This window comes from Rhinichthys klamathensis, unplaced genomic scaffold, assembly GCF_029890125.1.
Source record: "Rhinichthys klamathensis goyatoka isolate OS25496 unplaced genomic scaffold, OSU_Roscu_1.1 h1tg000420l_1, whole genome shotgun sequence".
Lineage (NCBI taxonomy): Eukaryota > Metazoa > Chordata > Actinopteri > Cypriniformes > Leuciscidae > Rhinichthys > Rhinichthys klamathensis.
This window is the reverse complement of record NW_026606918.1, coordinates 268,214-284,771: the sequence shown is the minus strand read 5'-3', so window position 1 is coordinate 284,771 and position 16,558 is coordinate 268,214. Positions and strand designations below refer to the sequence as shown.

At 35.4% G+C, this 16,558-nt stretch overlaps 1 protein-coding gene across 4 annotated transcripts; it reads left to right on the top strand.

The window, feature by feature from the left end:
- The first annotated feature begins 6,748 nt into the window (after window positions 1–6,748).
- ing4 (inhibitor of growth family, member 4) lies at window positions 6,749–14,292 on the top strand. 4 transcript variants are annotated; one of them, XM_056235352.1, is made up of 9 exons: window positions 6,749–6,832; window positions 7,324–7,395; window positions 7,752–7,918; window positions 8,208–8,322; window positions 8,431–8,545; window positions 9,356–9,391; window positions 9,521–9,665; window positions 11,211–11,272; window positions 12,834–14,292. In XM_056235352.1, the coding sequence occupies exons 1-9, from the start codon at window positions 6,796–6,798 to the stop codon at window positions 12,871–12,873; spliced, it is 789 nt and encodes a 262-aa protein (XP_056091327.1). In that variant the 5' UTR covers window positions 6,749–6,795; the 3' UTR covers window positions 12,874–14,292. The 4 variants fall into 4 exon arrangements, with proteins under 4 accessions (XP_056091327.1, XP_056091326.1, XP_056091329.1 ...); XM_056235351.1 differs by having other exon boundaries at window positions 8,208–8,337; XM_056235354.1 differs by lacking the exon at window positions 9,356–9,391.
- The last annotated feature ends 2,266 nt before the right edge of the window (window positions 14,293–16,558 follow it).

The window sequence follows — 16,558 nt, the reverse complement described above, 5'->3', positions numbered from 1 at the left end:
CAGTGGCATATTATTCTTTTCTGCGCGGCCGCGGCATCAGAAGTGCACGACCGCGCACGCGCGCAGCTTAGAGGGAACGTGATTCTTATGTTTATATATTTTGTATGTCGAATAAATTATTAATTATTATTGTTCTGCGTAGTTTGAAGATAAACATTTTTAAATATTTATCCCGGATATATATTTTTTTTAATCAGGAAGGGGGTGGGGGGTCAAATGGGGGGTCAAAGCATTTTTTGGGAGGGTCTTGAGACCCCCCAAGACCCCCCCTGGCGCCGCCTCTGGTCTCAAGAAGTAATAACGGTGGAAATCAAGTTACTAAAATAATATGATGGCATGCTACCCTAAATGAGAGCCAGGGGCATTGCGATTACTACTCTGTCTATGAAAGAGTGCTTGTCTTCTCCCTTCTTAATTTGCTCAAGGGAGCATAAATGCTTATTAGCATTGCCACAGTAATTTCTCCTTGAGGGAGACCACTGACAACACCCGCTAAACAGAGTCTTCCCTTAATACTTCATATGATACGTGGGTGTTAGCAAGGCAAAATGATACCAGTCACAGCTAGAGGAAACTTTGTGAGCTGCTTTATCTGAACCGACATTTCTCCTTAAAAATGGAAAGTGCTTTAAGAAAAGAAAAAGCAAAAAGAAATCAGCATGCAAATAACGGCTTTTAAATTGTACTTTGCAAGTGATAATCTCGCCAGATCTTAATTACGGTTCATCTACTGCTATTTTAAAAAATAATGATTCAGCAGCACAGCTGATTCACAGTGGCATGCTTGCTTACCAGACAAAGTCTTGAATATATATACGAATACAAGGCCAAGCAATTTGAAAATAAAGAGGAAGCCTGTTTAGACATGCATCTCGATTGGGAAAGCAGCAGAAATGATGTTCCTTTGGCAGTCCTGTGAGGTGACGTGTGCCAGCCCTTGCTTAAATGAGATTGAGTATCCTCTCCATACTGCACAATACAATCTCAAATCATAACTGCTGTACTGTAGTCTTGCTGTCAGCTTCACTTCTGTTATGTGTTTATTGGGATAATGACTGTACTGGGAGAGTCTGGCTATATACAACCACACTCCCTGGAGCTCAATCTCCAGGTTTTCTTGCTAAACAGTTCGTAGACTATTGACTATTGCCCTCTTCTGGTGAAAACTACACACTACATGCCAGGAAAAGCTATTATAAGGTCAATAGAGACTAGATTATGCTGGTACGGTCATGAACAACACTAAAACAATCTGGCCCTATAGGGACCCATTAGGTAATGTGTGACAAAAAAAATGTCCTGAACCCGGTACATTTTTCGACACTTTTGATATACACTATAGTTCGGGCTGTGTTCAGATTGGAATATATACTGCTTAGTTACTGCATACTGTGCAATATAAACTGTATAGTGCATACATTTTTTTAAAGTAGCCTACAATGTGATACTATTTAACTGTATAGCAGTAGCAGTATGCTAAATGTTGTCACATGACCATATAGTTGGGAAATATGAGGAAAGATGCTCCCCTTAACAACAATGTGCAATTACTTTTAAATTGTAACATGTTTAGATAAGACATTTGAGCTTGTGCATGATTATGATGCATCAGCCAATGTGTTATTAAGGGAAATAAATAGAAATGGAAATGGAAATAAATAGAAAACTAATTTAGTTCTCATTTTATTTTATTTTTTGAGATGGCCCCTGGTCTGAATAATTGAATGAAGACAGAAAAAGCAGCACTAAAAGAGATTAATCCGAAAGGTAAATGTGTTCTTATGGGCATAATTATTTAATTGCCCATATTTTAATTGAAGATACAGTATATCATAATAGCGCTAGTTGAGTGAAATCAGTCAGTTTAAATGAATAGTGTTTCATTTAAACTGACTGATTTCACTCAACTAGTCTATTGGTTTTAATTAATAGCAAATGAATGTACATGAACTCATGCAATTGTTGAATAATAATAACCCCAAGAATTACAATAAATATTAGATAAAACAATAATAAGTATAGCAGCATGCCACTCTGTCTAATAAATAATTTTATTTATTTTTTATTATTTCCCTTTAAAATAAAAACTTTATTATATATATACAAGTATTATTTTTTTTTACAAACATTAATGTGTCCACAAATTCCTCATTAACAAAATGACACAAGAACCTTTAATATTCAATATAATATAATGTCATAAACCCTTGGAAAAGTAAAGTAAGGGATTACTCGTAATTTTTCTGTAATTTTAATAACTGTTACTTTCGATGTAATTGCATTAAATACTATATAGACTAGAACAATTCTATATAAAACAATAGTGAATTTAACAATTTAGCATCTCATGTTAAAATGTATGTTTTTAATGTAGCCATATAACTTTAAGTAGGAAGAAGAAGAATTTAAATATTATATTAAACATTTTAATAAAAATTTAAATTAATACAATTTGAATTTTATATTATTAATTTGAACGTATTAAGAGCAGGTTCATGTCTATCCTTGTATTGTTCAATTGTTCGAGGTTGATATGTGATTTAGAAAGTAATTAGTACCGTAATCTAATTACACTGTTGAAGATGTAATAGCTAGAAATTAATTACAACCCCATTTTTAGAAAAGTTAGGGCATTTTGTAAAATGCAATAAAAACAAAATTTGTTTATTCTCTTGAACCTTTATTTAATTGACAAAAGTGCAAAGAAAAGATTTCCAATGTTTTCACTGACCAACTTCATTCTATTTTTAGAATATAAACAAATTTTGATATTTAATGGCTGCAACACACTCCAAAAAAGTTGGGACAGAGGCTAAATAAAAGTGAAAAGATTATAAATCCAAGTTAAACAGTTTTGAAACAGTCCACAATTAGCAGGTGAATTAGTAATAGGAGAGGGTAATGTCATTGTCAAACAATAAAATCACATTTCTCAATGCAAAATTGCAAAGAATTTAGGTCTTTCGCCATATACAGTTCTATAATATTGTAAATATATTTAGAGAATTCAGAGAAATCTCAGTGTGTGTGTGTAGGGCAAGGAGACCTCTGTTGAATGTGTGTGACCTTCAAGTCCTCAGATGGTATTACATCAGAAACCATCCGCCTGTGTTAAATACAGCCAGGAGTACTTTGCAAAACCATTGTCACTTTACACAGTCTGCCACTGCATCAAGAAATGCAACTTGAATCTCTGTTACGCAAGGAGAAAGCTATACGTCAGTTCTATGCGGAGATGCTCTGAGTTCTCTCCATCTCAGATGGTCTAGAAGACAGTGGAAATGTGTGCTGTGGTCCAGCCCGATCTCATGAAAGTGCGTATCTATACCACGAATTAAATTTTTTCGTGTCATTTATACGCCAAAAGTAGTTTTTGCGTGTTTATGATACGCAGTTTTTCGCGTGCATATGATACGCATTATTTAGCGTGTAATACGCACGCACTCCCCATCCCTAATCCTACCCAAGAGATTACAGTGCGTAGCAAATGCACGCAAAAACCATTTTTGGCGTATGAGGGTCATTCTACGAAAATGGTGGCTTTCCTGTCCCGGCCTTAACCACCAGGAAAAACACTTAAAAATGTCAGATAATGACACCAAATATATGTTTTTTGTTTTAATTGAAGTGTTTTATTGTTAATAAAACATTTGTAAGACAGTTATATTGCAAACAAATTTTTTAATATATTGTAGAACACGGTCAGTACCATGAAATTGGCTTGTCCCTCTGGTCAGGAGTCGTGGTTTAGTGACGTATTTTGATTTAAAATATATATTTTTCGCCCCCTTTAAATGTCATAATACAAAGGAAAGTAGTATATTTATTTAGTGGACTACTTAAAAAACTAAAATATTAACTAAATATTATAAATAATTTACAGGGAATAGCTGTCCCTCAATTTCATGTCACTGGTGTTACAATTTATAAAAACCACTACTTTGAAATAATGCAACATCCTTGCCAACTTCTTTCTGGGTCAAAGGTTAATTTGGAGGCGGGGCTGTTTTGAAAAGCACATGGTGAGTTTGCACTCTCTCTTCATCTTTTAGCAATTTGATAAATAATTTGATAATTTCATGCGAGGACTTAAGATGCGTCACTGGTGTTCTACAGATTATAGTAAGGGAAAAGGAAATTTGATTAAAATAATTGTTCAAATTGCATGATTAAGTGATTTATTTACAATTTAAGAAGTGTGGTTTGAGCTACTGTGGTAGCCATCTTAGATATGTTATCTTGTCTGCAGATTTGTCACTGGTGTTATCGTCACTGGTGTTACTGTTGCTGCTGGTAACACCAGTGACATGACGATAACACCAGTGACAATCAATAACACCACTAACGTTTTTCTCAACATAAGGTTTCATAAAAGCCTCAACAATAAATATTACTAATAAATTGATAAAAATTTGTTTGAAATAATCTTATGTTATGTCATTGGTTTCACATTGCGTCACTGGTGTTACATTGCGTCACTGGTGTTACTGCATGGGATATTGGTGTTCTGGCATCAGAGTAGCCCAGTTTTATAGAATATGGTTTTTGTATACCTAACTGTTGCTGCGTTCATTAGTAAGCATTTTAAGGATATGATCATTCAATTTTGATCACTCAACCTCAATTATTTCTAATGTTAAAACAAAAAACACAATGGTAGAAATAGAAAAATGTCACACAATAGAACTTTACACATACCTGGTTAAAGCAAATTATTACTAATCAAGACAATTTCTTAATATTACATTAACTTTTTCTGTCTTTGATTATGTATGCAAATTAAATGGTCAAATTACATTCTGGAAAGCCTGAATTGTCATCTAAAATATAGGTAACACCAGTGACAAAAAGGCAGGTCAAGCTTTTTTTTATGTAATGTAGTAAAAATATAAAAATACATTAAGCTGTCATTTAAGTTGATTTATAATGTTAAGAGGTTAACTATTATCTGACTATAAGTTTTGGTATAAAAAAAAGAATTACATTTTTTAAAAGTTGTCTGTTCAAAAAGCCACCATTTTCATAGAATGACCCATAAATAGCACGATAAATTAAATTCGTGGTATAGATACGCACGTTCATGAGATCGTGTTGCGTGGTCAGATGAGTCCAAGTTTCACCTTGTTTTTTGGGAACAACAGACATCAAGTTCTCAGTCCCAAAGACGAAAGGGACCATCCAGACTTTCATCAGCGACAGGTGCAAAAGCAAACATCTGTAATGGGATGTGGGTGCATATGTGCAAACGGCATGGGTGATTTGCATATGTGTGAAGGTACCACTGACGTGAAGGCGTATGTCAGGATTCAGGACTGTACTGAGACATACTGCCATCAAGATGATCTCTTTCCTGGGAAGCAAGACAATGGCAGGCCTCGTTATGCACGTGCTACATCAGAGTGGTTTTGTGGACATTCTACACCGGATTGGATGTGCTTGACTGGCCTATAGCCCATCATGAAAAAGAGACTCAAACAACAACGACTGTTGAGCTTGTATCAGGCGAGATTGGGCAAAAATTCCACTTGCAAAACTGCAACAATTAGTATCCTCAATTCCCAAATGATTAACAAGTGTAATTAAAAGGAAAGGTGATGTGGCACAGTGGTGAGTCTCACGTAGCCAGACCTTCAGACTGACGGACACCATCGCTTTCATTGCCCGAGGCCGTCTGATTGACATGTAAAGCAACCAATCACAGTTCATTTTGTTCCGCGACATGTTTAGGGGTGTGAAAATGTAATGTTGATGTCTCTACAATAACAGACCAGTGTGTCAAACTCTTGGACGTATTTTAAAGAGTCTACGCCACAAACTTTATATAGCCTACTTCACAGTTTTTTAAAATCCAGCGTTTAGTTGATCATGATAAGCGCTCATTATCACTGTTGTAAACACTATATGGCTTTCTTCTTCCATGAGGGGGTTTGGCGTCACGGCATCTTTGTTTCCAGGCTGACTGTTAAAAAATGGGGGACACGCACGACTCCCGGGAAATCCTGTAGAATTCAATCAATCAGATGATGACTTTGAAACTCCTGAAGTGTTTTCAATTTTGCATCAGACATTTAGCCAACGATCCTTGGGCATGACATCTGAAGCTGAGACTATACACAGTGGTTAACATGTCTCTGTTCCAACTTTTTTTGGAGTATGTTGCAGCCATCACAATCAAAATTTGTTCATATCTACAAAATACAATTTTTGTTGGTCAGTGAAACCATTAGAAATCTTTCCTTTGTACTTTTTTCAGTTAGCCTAAATAAAGGTTAAAAAGATTGAACAAATCACAGATTCTTAAATGTCCCAACTTTTCTGGAAATGGGGTTGTATACATTTTAGAGTAACTTACCCAACATTGTCTCTGACTAAATCTCACAAATGTTGATATTCAGATGAAATAGAGCATAGCCTTTCATCAAATGGGTTGAGACCATTTGTGGTTAAGAGAAAAAAATAAGGTAGGCCTACTACTATCTCATACCCTCAAAAAAAATAATAATCAAAATGAGGTCTCACACACAATGTCATTTATTTCTAGTATATTTTCGATTTTGCTATAGATAGTAACATATCTCTGAACATACAAAGAGGAGTTTTGTCATTCTGTTTCAACCTACTTAGATGAAAGGGGTCTACTACAGACACCCCCTAATCATTAGCCCCATAGATATCATATAATAAAGGCCTTTATTATATGATATCTATGATTAGCCCCCAGCCCCCCGCCCCCCTACCCAGATTTCCCATGGACTTCCGGTAGTACCGGAAGAACCTTTGTTTGTGTATGTCAAGATGGCGGCTGGAATGTATCTAGAGCACTATTTGGACAGTAAGACTATTGTCTTTGTTTCGATATTCATCCCCATAAATAAACATCTTTCGTGTTCACAGTGTCCAGCATGTCTGCACGTTTCACATACATACACTATTTACAAAAAAACGATCGCGCAACGACACAAAACAGTGCTAATAAAGACAGTACGGTTATTGGGCTCTGAAGCTAACGGGCTAACGGTATTTAAACAGTGTTATGATGTGAATGATGGTTTTGTAGATTTGTTTGGTGGGAGCGGAGGCGATAAATGTGACAACGTTACTGCTGTTAAAACATTTAAATAATGTAAATAAATACCTGGGAACATTAAAGCTCAGTGTCAAGCATTAAATGCAGTGTTCCAGCACAATCGAGTTCGCTTACTCGTAACGTTACAGATGGAGATCGTTTACTCTAGTGCTGGTTTGCAAAGGCGCTGAGCCTTATGGACCTATTTATTGCTTGCTATTTGTGTAGAAGATTCATATGTCACTTGATCTGTTTAGGCATAGAGAATTTGCCATTTGAACTGCAGAGGAACTTCCAGCTGATGCGAGATCTCGACCAGAGGACAGAGGGTGAGTCTACACAGTAGACCTGCCTCTAAATCAATACAGTAATATAGAATAATATCTTCATATCAATATTACATGTTTATATTGCGTGACTTATTAGAAATCTTATTAGGAATCTCTTCTAAAGTGATTATTTTAGTGTCCATTCCTCATCTTACATGTAACTTAGCCTACTTATTACAGTACTTAAAGTAAATTACATAATTGCATAACAGTAAATTGCATTATTTCAAGCAACTAAACCAAACCTAATTGTATAGTAAATGCACATTGTTTATTAATATTACTCTGTACTTATTTTTAGAATTACACTGTAATAGGGGCATCTTCAAATAAAGTTACATTTCTTCTTTCTGTAGATCTGAAAGGACAGATTGATTCTCTGGCTCGTGAATACACAGCTAACGCTCGGACATTGTCCTCCGAACAGAAGCTCTCCCTGTTAAGACAAATCCAGCAGTCTTATGGGAAGTGCAAGGAGTTTGGAGATGACAAGGTCCAGCTTGCGATGCAAACCTATGAGATGGTTAGTGTGAATTTTGCTCATTGCTAATGAACTGTTATAACAACTGCAAATTTCATATGTTATAAAAGTTATTGTAAATTATGATAATATTTCACAATATTTTGATCAAATAAAAGCAGCCTTGGTGAGCATAAGAGACTACTATCAAAAACATTAAAAAGATGGTATCAACACAAACTTTTCAATGATAGTGAATATTAAATGTATTGTAAAATGTATCTGTACTGTACATTTAGTTGCTTTATAACTCCATATGGTGGATCTAATTCCATTTATTCTATGCTTTTAGGTGGATAAGCATATCCGAAGGTTGGATACAGACCTGGCTCGCTTTGAGGCTGACCTCAAGGAGAAACAGATAGAAAGCACCGATTATGACTCTACCTCTAGCAAGGGCAACAAGAGTGAGTGCAACATAGGTACTTATGTCTATTAGTGCTGTTCTGACACATGCACATCTCATACGTGAATCTCATGCATCAACAGTGTTTCTGATGGTTTATTGTTTGAAGGTGATCATCGAGGACCCAAGAAGAAGGAGGTGACTCGCACTAGGTCAAAGGTGAAGAACTCTGATGATGATTGCAGCTCCAAGAGCGGACAGAAGAAGGTCAAACTCACGCAAGGGTGAGAATCACACACATTTTCTATGATATTTCAGATTTTATAGGTAAAGTGTGTCATTTTTGTGCCACTTTGTGACATCAAACAGAAGTGTAGAATTTATTTTTTTTACAACTGGTTTGCATTTGTAATTAAATATTTCTGCTTTGTACCCTTAGTACATAAATACTACCATTCAAATGTTTTGTTTTGTTCTGTTTTTCGAAATAAATGAATACTTTTATTCAGCAAGGACAGCAAAGACTTTAACAGATTTCTTTTTCAAATAAATCCATCTTTAGAACTTTTATTTGTTGGAGAATCACTGTTTCCATCAAAATATTAAGCTGCACAATTAATGTCTTCAACATTGATCATAAGAAATGTTTCTTGAGCACCATATCAGCATATTAGAATTATTTCTGAAGGATCATGTGTCACTAATGACTGGAGTAATGATACTGAAAGTTCAGCTTTGCATCACAGGAATACATAACCAGTTACAGTTAAAACAGTTGTAATAATATTTAAAAATATGACTGTTTTTACTGCATTTTTGGGTTTCAAATAAATGCAGCCTTGGTGAGCATAAGAGACTTCTTTCAAAAACATTTTTTTAAAATCTTACAGACCCCAAACTTTTGAATGGTAGTGTATGTGCCACAGACAGGATAAGTTTTGTTTTATTTTTCATCTTTTAATAGAGATTTGTTTAGACTGTAAGTCATAGACTGTTTGTGATGTTGAATAGATCAAAGGAGAGGGGAGCTGGAGCCTCCCAACATGTACATAAATATCTAAGAAGTTGTTTTGAAATACATTTTTAATGTTTAGAAATACCAAAGCGTTAGCGGTTTGCCCTACAGCCTGGTAAGCAGCATTTACATTTGCCTTTCTAACTGTTTCTGTCAATAAAAGGGGGGAAAATAATACAATTGTATTAAGACTTAGAGGTGGAAAAAATGGAACTCCGATTTACTAGTTCCTTTTAAATTCCAGCTCTGAGTTTTCAACCCCGGCTGTGAACTTTGGGAACGTGCACCCCTCGGATGTGTTGGACATGCCAGTGGACCCCAATGAGCCCACCTATTGTCTCTGCCACCAGGTTTCATACGGAGAGATGATTGGCTGTGACAATACAGACGTGAGTCTCCTTCCTCATGCACTGTGACAGAGGCCAACACGCTTACAGCCTCTCATACCTTATTGCTTACATATAGATATTTATTCTATATTTATTTTATTATATTTATTTCCCCTTTAAAAGTTAAAATGGAGGTTAAATTCCTAGTCATGTAACAGGGCTCCAGACTGCACAAAAATATGATTATATTTATCTTTATATTATATTATTATGTTATATTGTTGCTGAGAACACCATCGGCGACAAGATAAATGTACACGTTATGATTTAAAAATTGGCATGTAATGCCTTTTTTTACCTGCGTATTCTCTGATGAGTAGCCTATCACATCTTTTGTTGTATTGACATAACAAATGAGATGATGCGTATCAATGTTTCACTGGGAAAAAAACACTGAGTTTGATCGCCAAAATACTCACGAGGAAAGCGAGGATCAGATTCAGCAATTCTTATTCTCAAGATCTTTTAGTCTATGCTGTTTTCTGTAGCGCACGTGCCATTCAATAATCGCACTAAGCTTCATGCTTTGTTAGTTTTAATATGTTTGCTACTTTTAATAAACAATATCTCAGTTTTTAAATTGTGGCTCTTTAATTTGCCGTGACAGATCACTGTAGCGCCTCAAGCTGCACATGAACCGATCATCTCTTCTTTACTACTAGTTATAAAATAAACATGTATAAACACAAATAAACATAGCACGAAATAAACATGAATAAACATCAGAAGGTATGTTGAAAGACACTGTACAACTTGTTGTACAAAAACATTACAACAAATGTTTTATGTGTCATGCAATAGCTCAGTTAGTGTTTCAACCATGAAAAGACGTCAATAAAACCTCTTGAGAACAATATGTCACATAACTTACCTCACAATAGCCAATAAATGTCCATAGACTCGTTAGTCATTAAATAAATGCTCTATATTACATATCTATTATATTTTTACTTAACCTGTTGTCTACATGATGAGAAAGAATGGAAGGAGCTAAAAATACAATTTTGCATCGCCTAAGCTGCCTTTCACCAAATTTACATCTCAGATATTACTAATAAAGAAAAATAGACTGGGTATGTGCAAGAAATAGTGTATGAAAATGTTTATGCATTGAGAAGGAGGCCAAACTACACTCAATGGCCAAGTGATGCTAATTATTGTCCCTGACACTGGATCAGATTCTGTGTAAAGAACAACTATTTATGACTGTATATAGTTCTCAAGTTGGAAAAGCCGTTCAGTTCCCACTTCAAGTGATCGTTCTTTCCAGCTGATGCTGTAAAAGGAGGGCAAACGTGACAAGATGACTGAAATTAAAGTGTTTAAAAATTAAAGCACGTTTATTCTTATGTTCCACTTTTAAAAAAAAATTTTTTTTACTTTTAGGAGCCAATGGCTCCTTAATAGATTTTTTTTTGTCTGGAGCCCTGTAGTGTGTACTGAAAACTTCATTCCTTGATCCCAATGTTATATTACAGCCTATTCCTATACATTTGTATTCAGAGTTAATATGCTCATGTTAAATATGTGTTTCTCTTTCTTTAGTGTTCTATCGAGTGGTTCCACTTTGCCTGTGTGGGTCTGACCACCAAGCCCAGGGGGAAATGGTTAGTAGTCATGTGATTTTGCCCTTGAAACTGATGCAATTCAATGTTGCCGTACATCAGTGTAGAAATAAGTAACTCACAAAATAAAGCAATATTGAATAGCGGTTTTAGTGAATATTAGTGCTGTCAAATCGATTAATCGATTCTAAAATAAAAGTTTGTAGCCTAATATATGTGTATATATATATTATTATATTTATATATATATACATATTTTATATGTGTGTGTGTGTGTGTGTATATATACATACACTCACCTAAAGGATTATTAGGAACACCATACTAATACTGTGTTTGACCCCCTTTCGCCTTCAGAACTGCCTTAATTCTACGTGGCATTGATTCAACAAGGTGCTGAAAGCATTCTTTAGAAATGTTGGCCCATATTGATAGGATAGCATCTTGCAGTTGATGGAGATTTGTGGGATGCACATCCAGGGCACGAAGCTCCTGTTCCACCACATCCCAAAGATGCTCTATTGGGTTGAGATCTGGTGACTGTGGGGGCCATTTTAGTACAGTGAACTCATTGTCATGTTCAAGAAACCAATTCCTGCTGGAAGTAGCCATCAGAGGATGGGTACATGGTGGCCATAAAGGGATGGACATGGTCAGAAACAATGCTCAGGTAGGCCGTGGCATTTAAGCGATGCCCAATTGGCACTAAGGGGCCTAAAGTGTGCCAAGAAAACATCCGCCACACCACTACACCACCACCACCAGCCTGCACAGTGGTAACAAGGCATGATGGATCCATGTTCTCATTCTGTTTACGCCAAATTCTGACTCTACCATCTGAATGTCTCAACAGAAATTGAGACTCATCAGACCAGGCAACATTTTTCCAGTCTTCAACTGTCCAATTTTGGTGAGCTCTTGCAAATTGTAGCCTCTTTTTCCTATTTGTAGTGGAGATGAGTGGTACCCGGTGGGGTCTTCTGCTGTTGTAGCCCATCCGCCTCAAGGTTGTGCGTGTTGAGGCTTCACAAATGCTTTGCTGCATACCTCGGTTGTAACGAGTGGTTATTTCAGTCAAAGTTGCTCTTCTATCAGCTTGAATCAGTCGGCCCATTCTCCTCTAGCATCAACAAGGCATTTTCGCCCACAGGACTGCCGCATACTGGATGTTTTTCCCTTTTCACACCATTCTTTGTAAACCCTAGAAATGGTTGTGCGTAAAAATCCCAGTAACTGAGCATATTGTGAAATACTCAGACCGGCCCGTCTGGCACCAACAGCCATGCCACGCTCAAAATTGCTTAAATCACCTTTCTTTCCCATTCTGACATTTTTCAGTTTGGAGTTCAGGAGATTGTCTTGACCAGGACCACACCCCTAAATGCATTGAAGCAACTGCCGTGTGATTGGTTGATTAGATAATTGCATTAATGAGAAATTGAACAGGTGTTCCTAATAATCCTTTAGGTGAGTCTATATATATATATATACAGTATATATTAACTTTTATTTTAGAATCGATTAATCGCGATTAATCGATTTGACAGCACTAGTGAATACATTTGTATATTTCAACTTTTACCTAATTTTTCTTCTTCATTAGGTACTGCCCAAGATGTTCACAGGAACGGAAGAAAAAATGAACATGCAAAACAAAAGAATTCACAGAGAGGGAGGTAGAGGCAGATGCAAGGGTTGAAAGTGTTTTTAAGGCCCCCCATAGACACTAATATAGATCCACTCTCTGCTTAATCTGGTGCTTGTCATCCTCTTTTCCATCTTCACATCCCTCTCTCAGCCAGACAGTAAGAAGGGATGACGGGTGAAGATGAAGGAGGTGTAGGTTTTAATTTATGTATTCAATAATGAAGATGACTTTTGTTATGGAGTATTTTTGGTTCTGCATTATTTTATATTCTTATATTTTCGGTTTGTTTATTTGGATTGTTTTTATAAAGCTAATTTTAAACACATGAACTCAGCAGTCAAAACAGTCAGGGAGCGTATCAACACTTGATCTCACAGTTCTTTTTGACTGGGTTTTAACTCCAGACTGGATAATTGCTGTCAGTATCCTTCTCAGATGGTTTCTAATATGGGATTATTTCCTACTAGTCTCAGTTTTTGACTTTTAAAAAGTGGAACAGGTCCCAGAGTGGGCTTGAAACCGATCCCTTACCTAACTTATTTTCTCATTTCAATATTCATAAAAGGGCAAGAGTTATATCAACATACCTCACCAGATCTGACATGTTTATATGACAAAAAAAAAAAAAAATAGCTGCTCACTGGGATCATTTAACTTGATTTTTACTCACACTCAGTACAGAGCCTTTCCACTATTGTGTCTTTGTCTTACATTCACAAATCCTGCACTTGAAGACCACCTCTTCTCTTCAGGTCCATTCCACAACTGTAGATTTCAATGCAGACATTTTTTTGGTGCTTATGGTCACACACTACTTAGATCGTATTAACTCGGTCGTATTCCAGACTGTTGAAAAGCATTAACACAGCATGTAATGTTCAATTGAACACCTGGTCATTAAATGCATTTTCTTTTTGTAACCTATGAATTAACTCTAGTATTGCTGCGAGTTAAGCAGCTGGGTTCTTTGCGACTGGATTTTGGTGCTTATGAATATATTAAAGATGATGTGTTTGGTTTGGTTAAATGCGTGAAATACACAGTACAGCTTGCAATGGTTCTCAGTCATTGTGTCGACGTTGTTAAAGCAGTATGATACTTTTTGCGAGATGTCAGAATCAAATGTGTTGATATCAACTTGTACGTAAGATTTGGTTGTTTTAATAAAGCAATTACAGGTGTGTCAGACAATGCAAACAGTTTCAAATCCTGGTGCTACACTGTGTGCTTTGCCGGTTCTAATTGATTATATTGTCTGGTGTACGATGAAGGGTTTGTGTCATGTGTTTATTGCCTTTGTGACGTTGCTTTGTGATTTGATTGTTCCCGATATTCTAGAGTACTGTACTAATGTCAGATAATGGGTCTGGTGTCTTCCATGCTGAATGAACAATGCCTGATTCTGAAAGCGTCACTGTGTCTGTTGGTCATTATTTCATTCTTTCTGGCTTTTTTTGAATGTTATGGTCAGAAAAGTGTCATGACCGTAGTGTAAAATATTTCAAGTAATCTCAGTATTTAATCATATAATTTAACAAAAAATTTTATTTACACTATCGTTCAAAATTTTGGGGTCAGTTTCATTTTTTTAATAAGTTTCAAGACTATTTATTTGATGAAAAATACAGTAAAAACAGTAATATTGTGAAATATTACAATTTAAAATAACTATTTTAAAATGTAATTTATTCATCTGATAGCAAAGCTGAATTTTCAGCATCATTACTCCAGTCTTCAGCGTCACATGATCCTTCAGAAATCATTTTGATATACTGATTTGGTGTTAAGTAACATTTCTTCTTATTATCAATGTTGAAAACAGTTGAGCTGCTTAACATTTTTGTGGAAACCGAGATACATAGATTCTTTAATAAATAGAAAGATTAATAAAAGAACAGCATTTATTTTAAATATAAATCTTTTGCAATATTATAAATGTTCAGTGTCATTTTTGTTCAAGTTAATGCATTCTCTCTGAATAAAAGTATTCATTTCTTTCAAAGTAAAAACGGTAATACATTTAAACGGTTATATAGTATATGGTGGCATAGCCTCTGAAATATCTATAGAGACATTGCACAGGAAAGGTAAGTCCACGATAGTGTAATACTGCATTGCAGTTCTCATACAAACCACTAGAAGCACCCTATCACTTGTAAGAGATCCACGTTGTGCAATGCTGCAGTGATGCTACCGTAATGCTGCTTGTGGTCCTGATGCTGCTAAAGTACCTCCATGGACTTAAGACCTTTATTGTAAATCGTTTTGTTAACACAATTGCTGAAAGTAAAATAAATATAATACAAAATTTGTAAATACATTGCATGAAGAGCTAATGCACCTTTAACAGGGTGCGGCTGCCTGCAGAGAGCGTCATTAGCTGTTGTTGCCGCCTAGTGACACTCAAGGGGGATTGCATTGTTATTATTAACTGCTACACATAAAAATTGGCCATTACTTTAACTAGAACTAACTAAAGGAATTAATTTCTGCATGTACACAGTTAAAATGGTGTAGGTTTCAGAAAGTCTTTAAAAACGTTCACTGGCTCCATGCATATTAGATACGTTGTTGATCTTCCGTAAGGAAATGTGCTGGACATAAAAAAAAAACAACAACAGTGCATTTCTTATTTATTGAGCTGTGGGGATGAGCAAGATGCCAGACAGAACATCATTCTAACCTACACGGGGACTGCCAAGGCTTTGGGCAAAGTCATCCCAGAGCTCAATGAGTATGTGGACACTGTAAATAATGATGTGCAAATGGAATCAGTAGGCTACAATTTATGGAAGAACTTTCTTCAGAAGAAAATTGATGACTATGTGCGCTCCAGCAAACAGACAGATAGATCGGTCAAAAGTATGGAATAATTATGATTTTTTTTTAAATGATTATTATTATTGGTTTTGAAAAAAGTATTTTATGCTCACCAAGGCATTTATATCACCAAAAATAAAAAGTTTGTATAAAGAAAGAATTCATTAAAGTATTAAAATGTATCAAAAGTGACAGTAAAGACATTTATAATGTTACAAAAAGATTGTTTTTCAAATAAATGTTTTCATTGAACTTTCTATTCATCAAAGAAACCAGGAAAAAAAACATTATCAAGGTTTCCACAAAAATATAACGCATCAAAAACATAACTAATAATAAGAACCAGCATTAATAACTGAGCACTAAAAAAGTAACTGATCATATCTGAGCAGCAAATCAGCATATTAGAATGATTTCTGAAGGATCGTGTGACACTAATGATATAATGATGCTGAAAATTCAGCTTTGCCATCACAGGAATAAATTACATTTTCAAGTATATTAAAATAGAAAACAGTTATTTAAAATCGTAATTTTATTTCACAATATTACTGTTTTGATAAAAATCTTAATTATTCCAAAAATGTTGACCTGTATACTGTAAATAGACATAGGCCTATCACATCCACTGAGTCATACTGCACTGACTGTAAAACTGTAAAAAGTGATCAGTTGACTTAACTAAAAAAAAAGGTGAGGAAACCCGTTGAGTTACCGTAAATTTATTTAGTAATATTCATGCATAATTGAAAAAATTAAGATATGTGAACTTGACAATTTCACATTACTTATTTTTTTTGTTACGCATGGTTTACTACATAATAATTTTAAGGCAACAGGTTTCCTCACTTTTTTTAAGT

Excerpts from the sequence above, each read along its gene's own strand:
- ing4 (XM_056235351.1), top strand. The coding sequence starts at position 6,796 with ATGGCGGCTGGAATGTATCTAGAGCACTATTTGGACA. Across the intron at positions 7,396-7,751 it reads TCTCGACCAGAGGACAGAGG|ATCTGAAAGGACAGATTGAT; the intron begins GTGAGTCTACAC and ends TTCTTTCTGTAG. Across the intron at positions 7,919-8,207 it reads CGATGCAAACCTATGAGATG|GTGGATAAGCATATCCGAAG; the intron begins GTTAGTGTGAAT and ends CTATGCTTTTAG.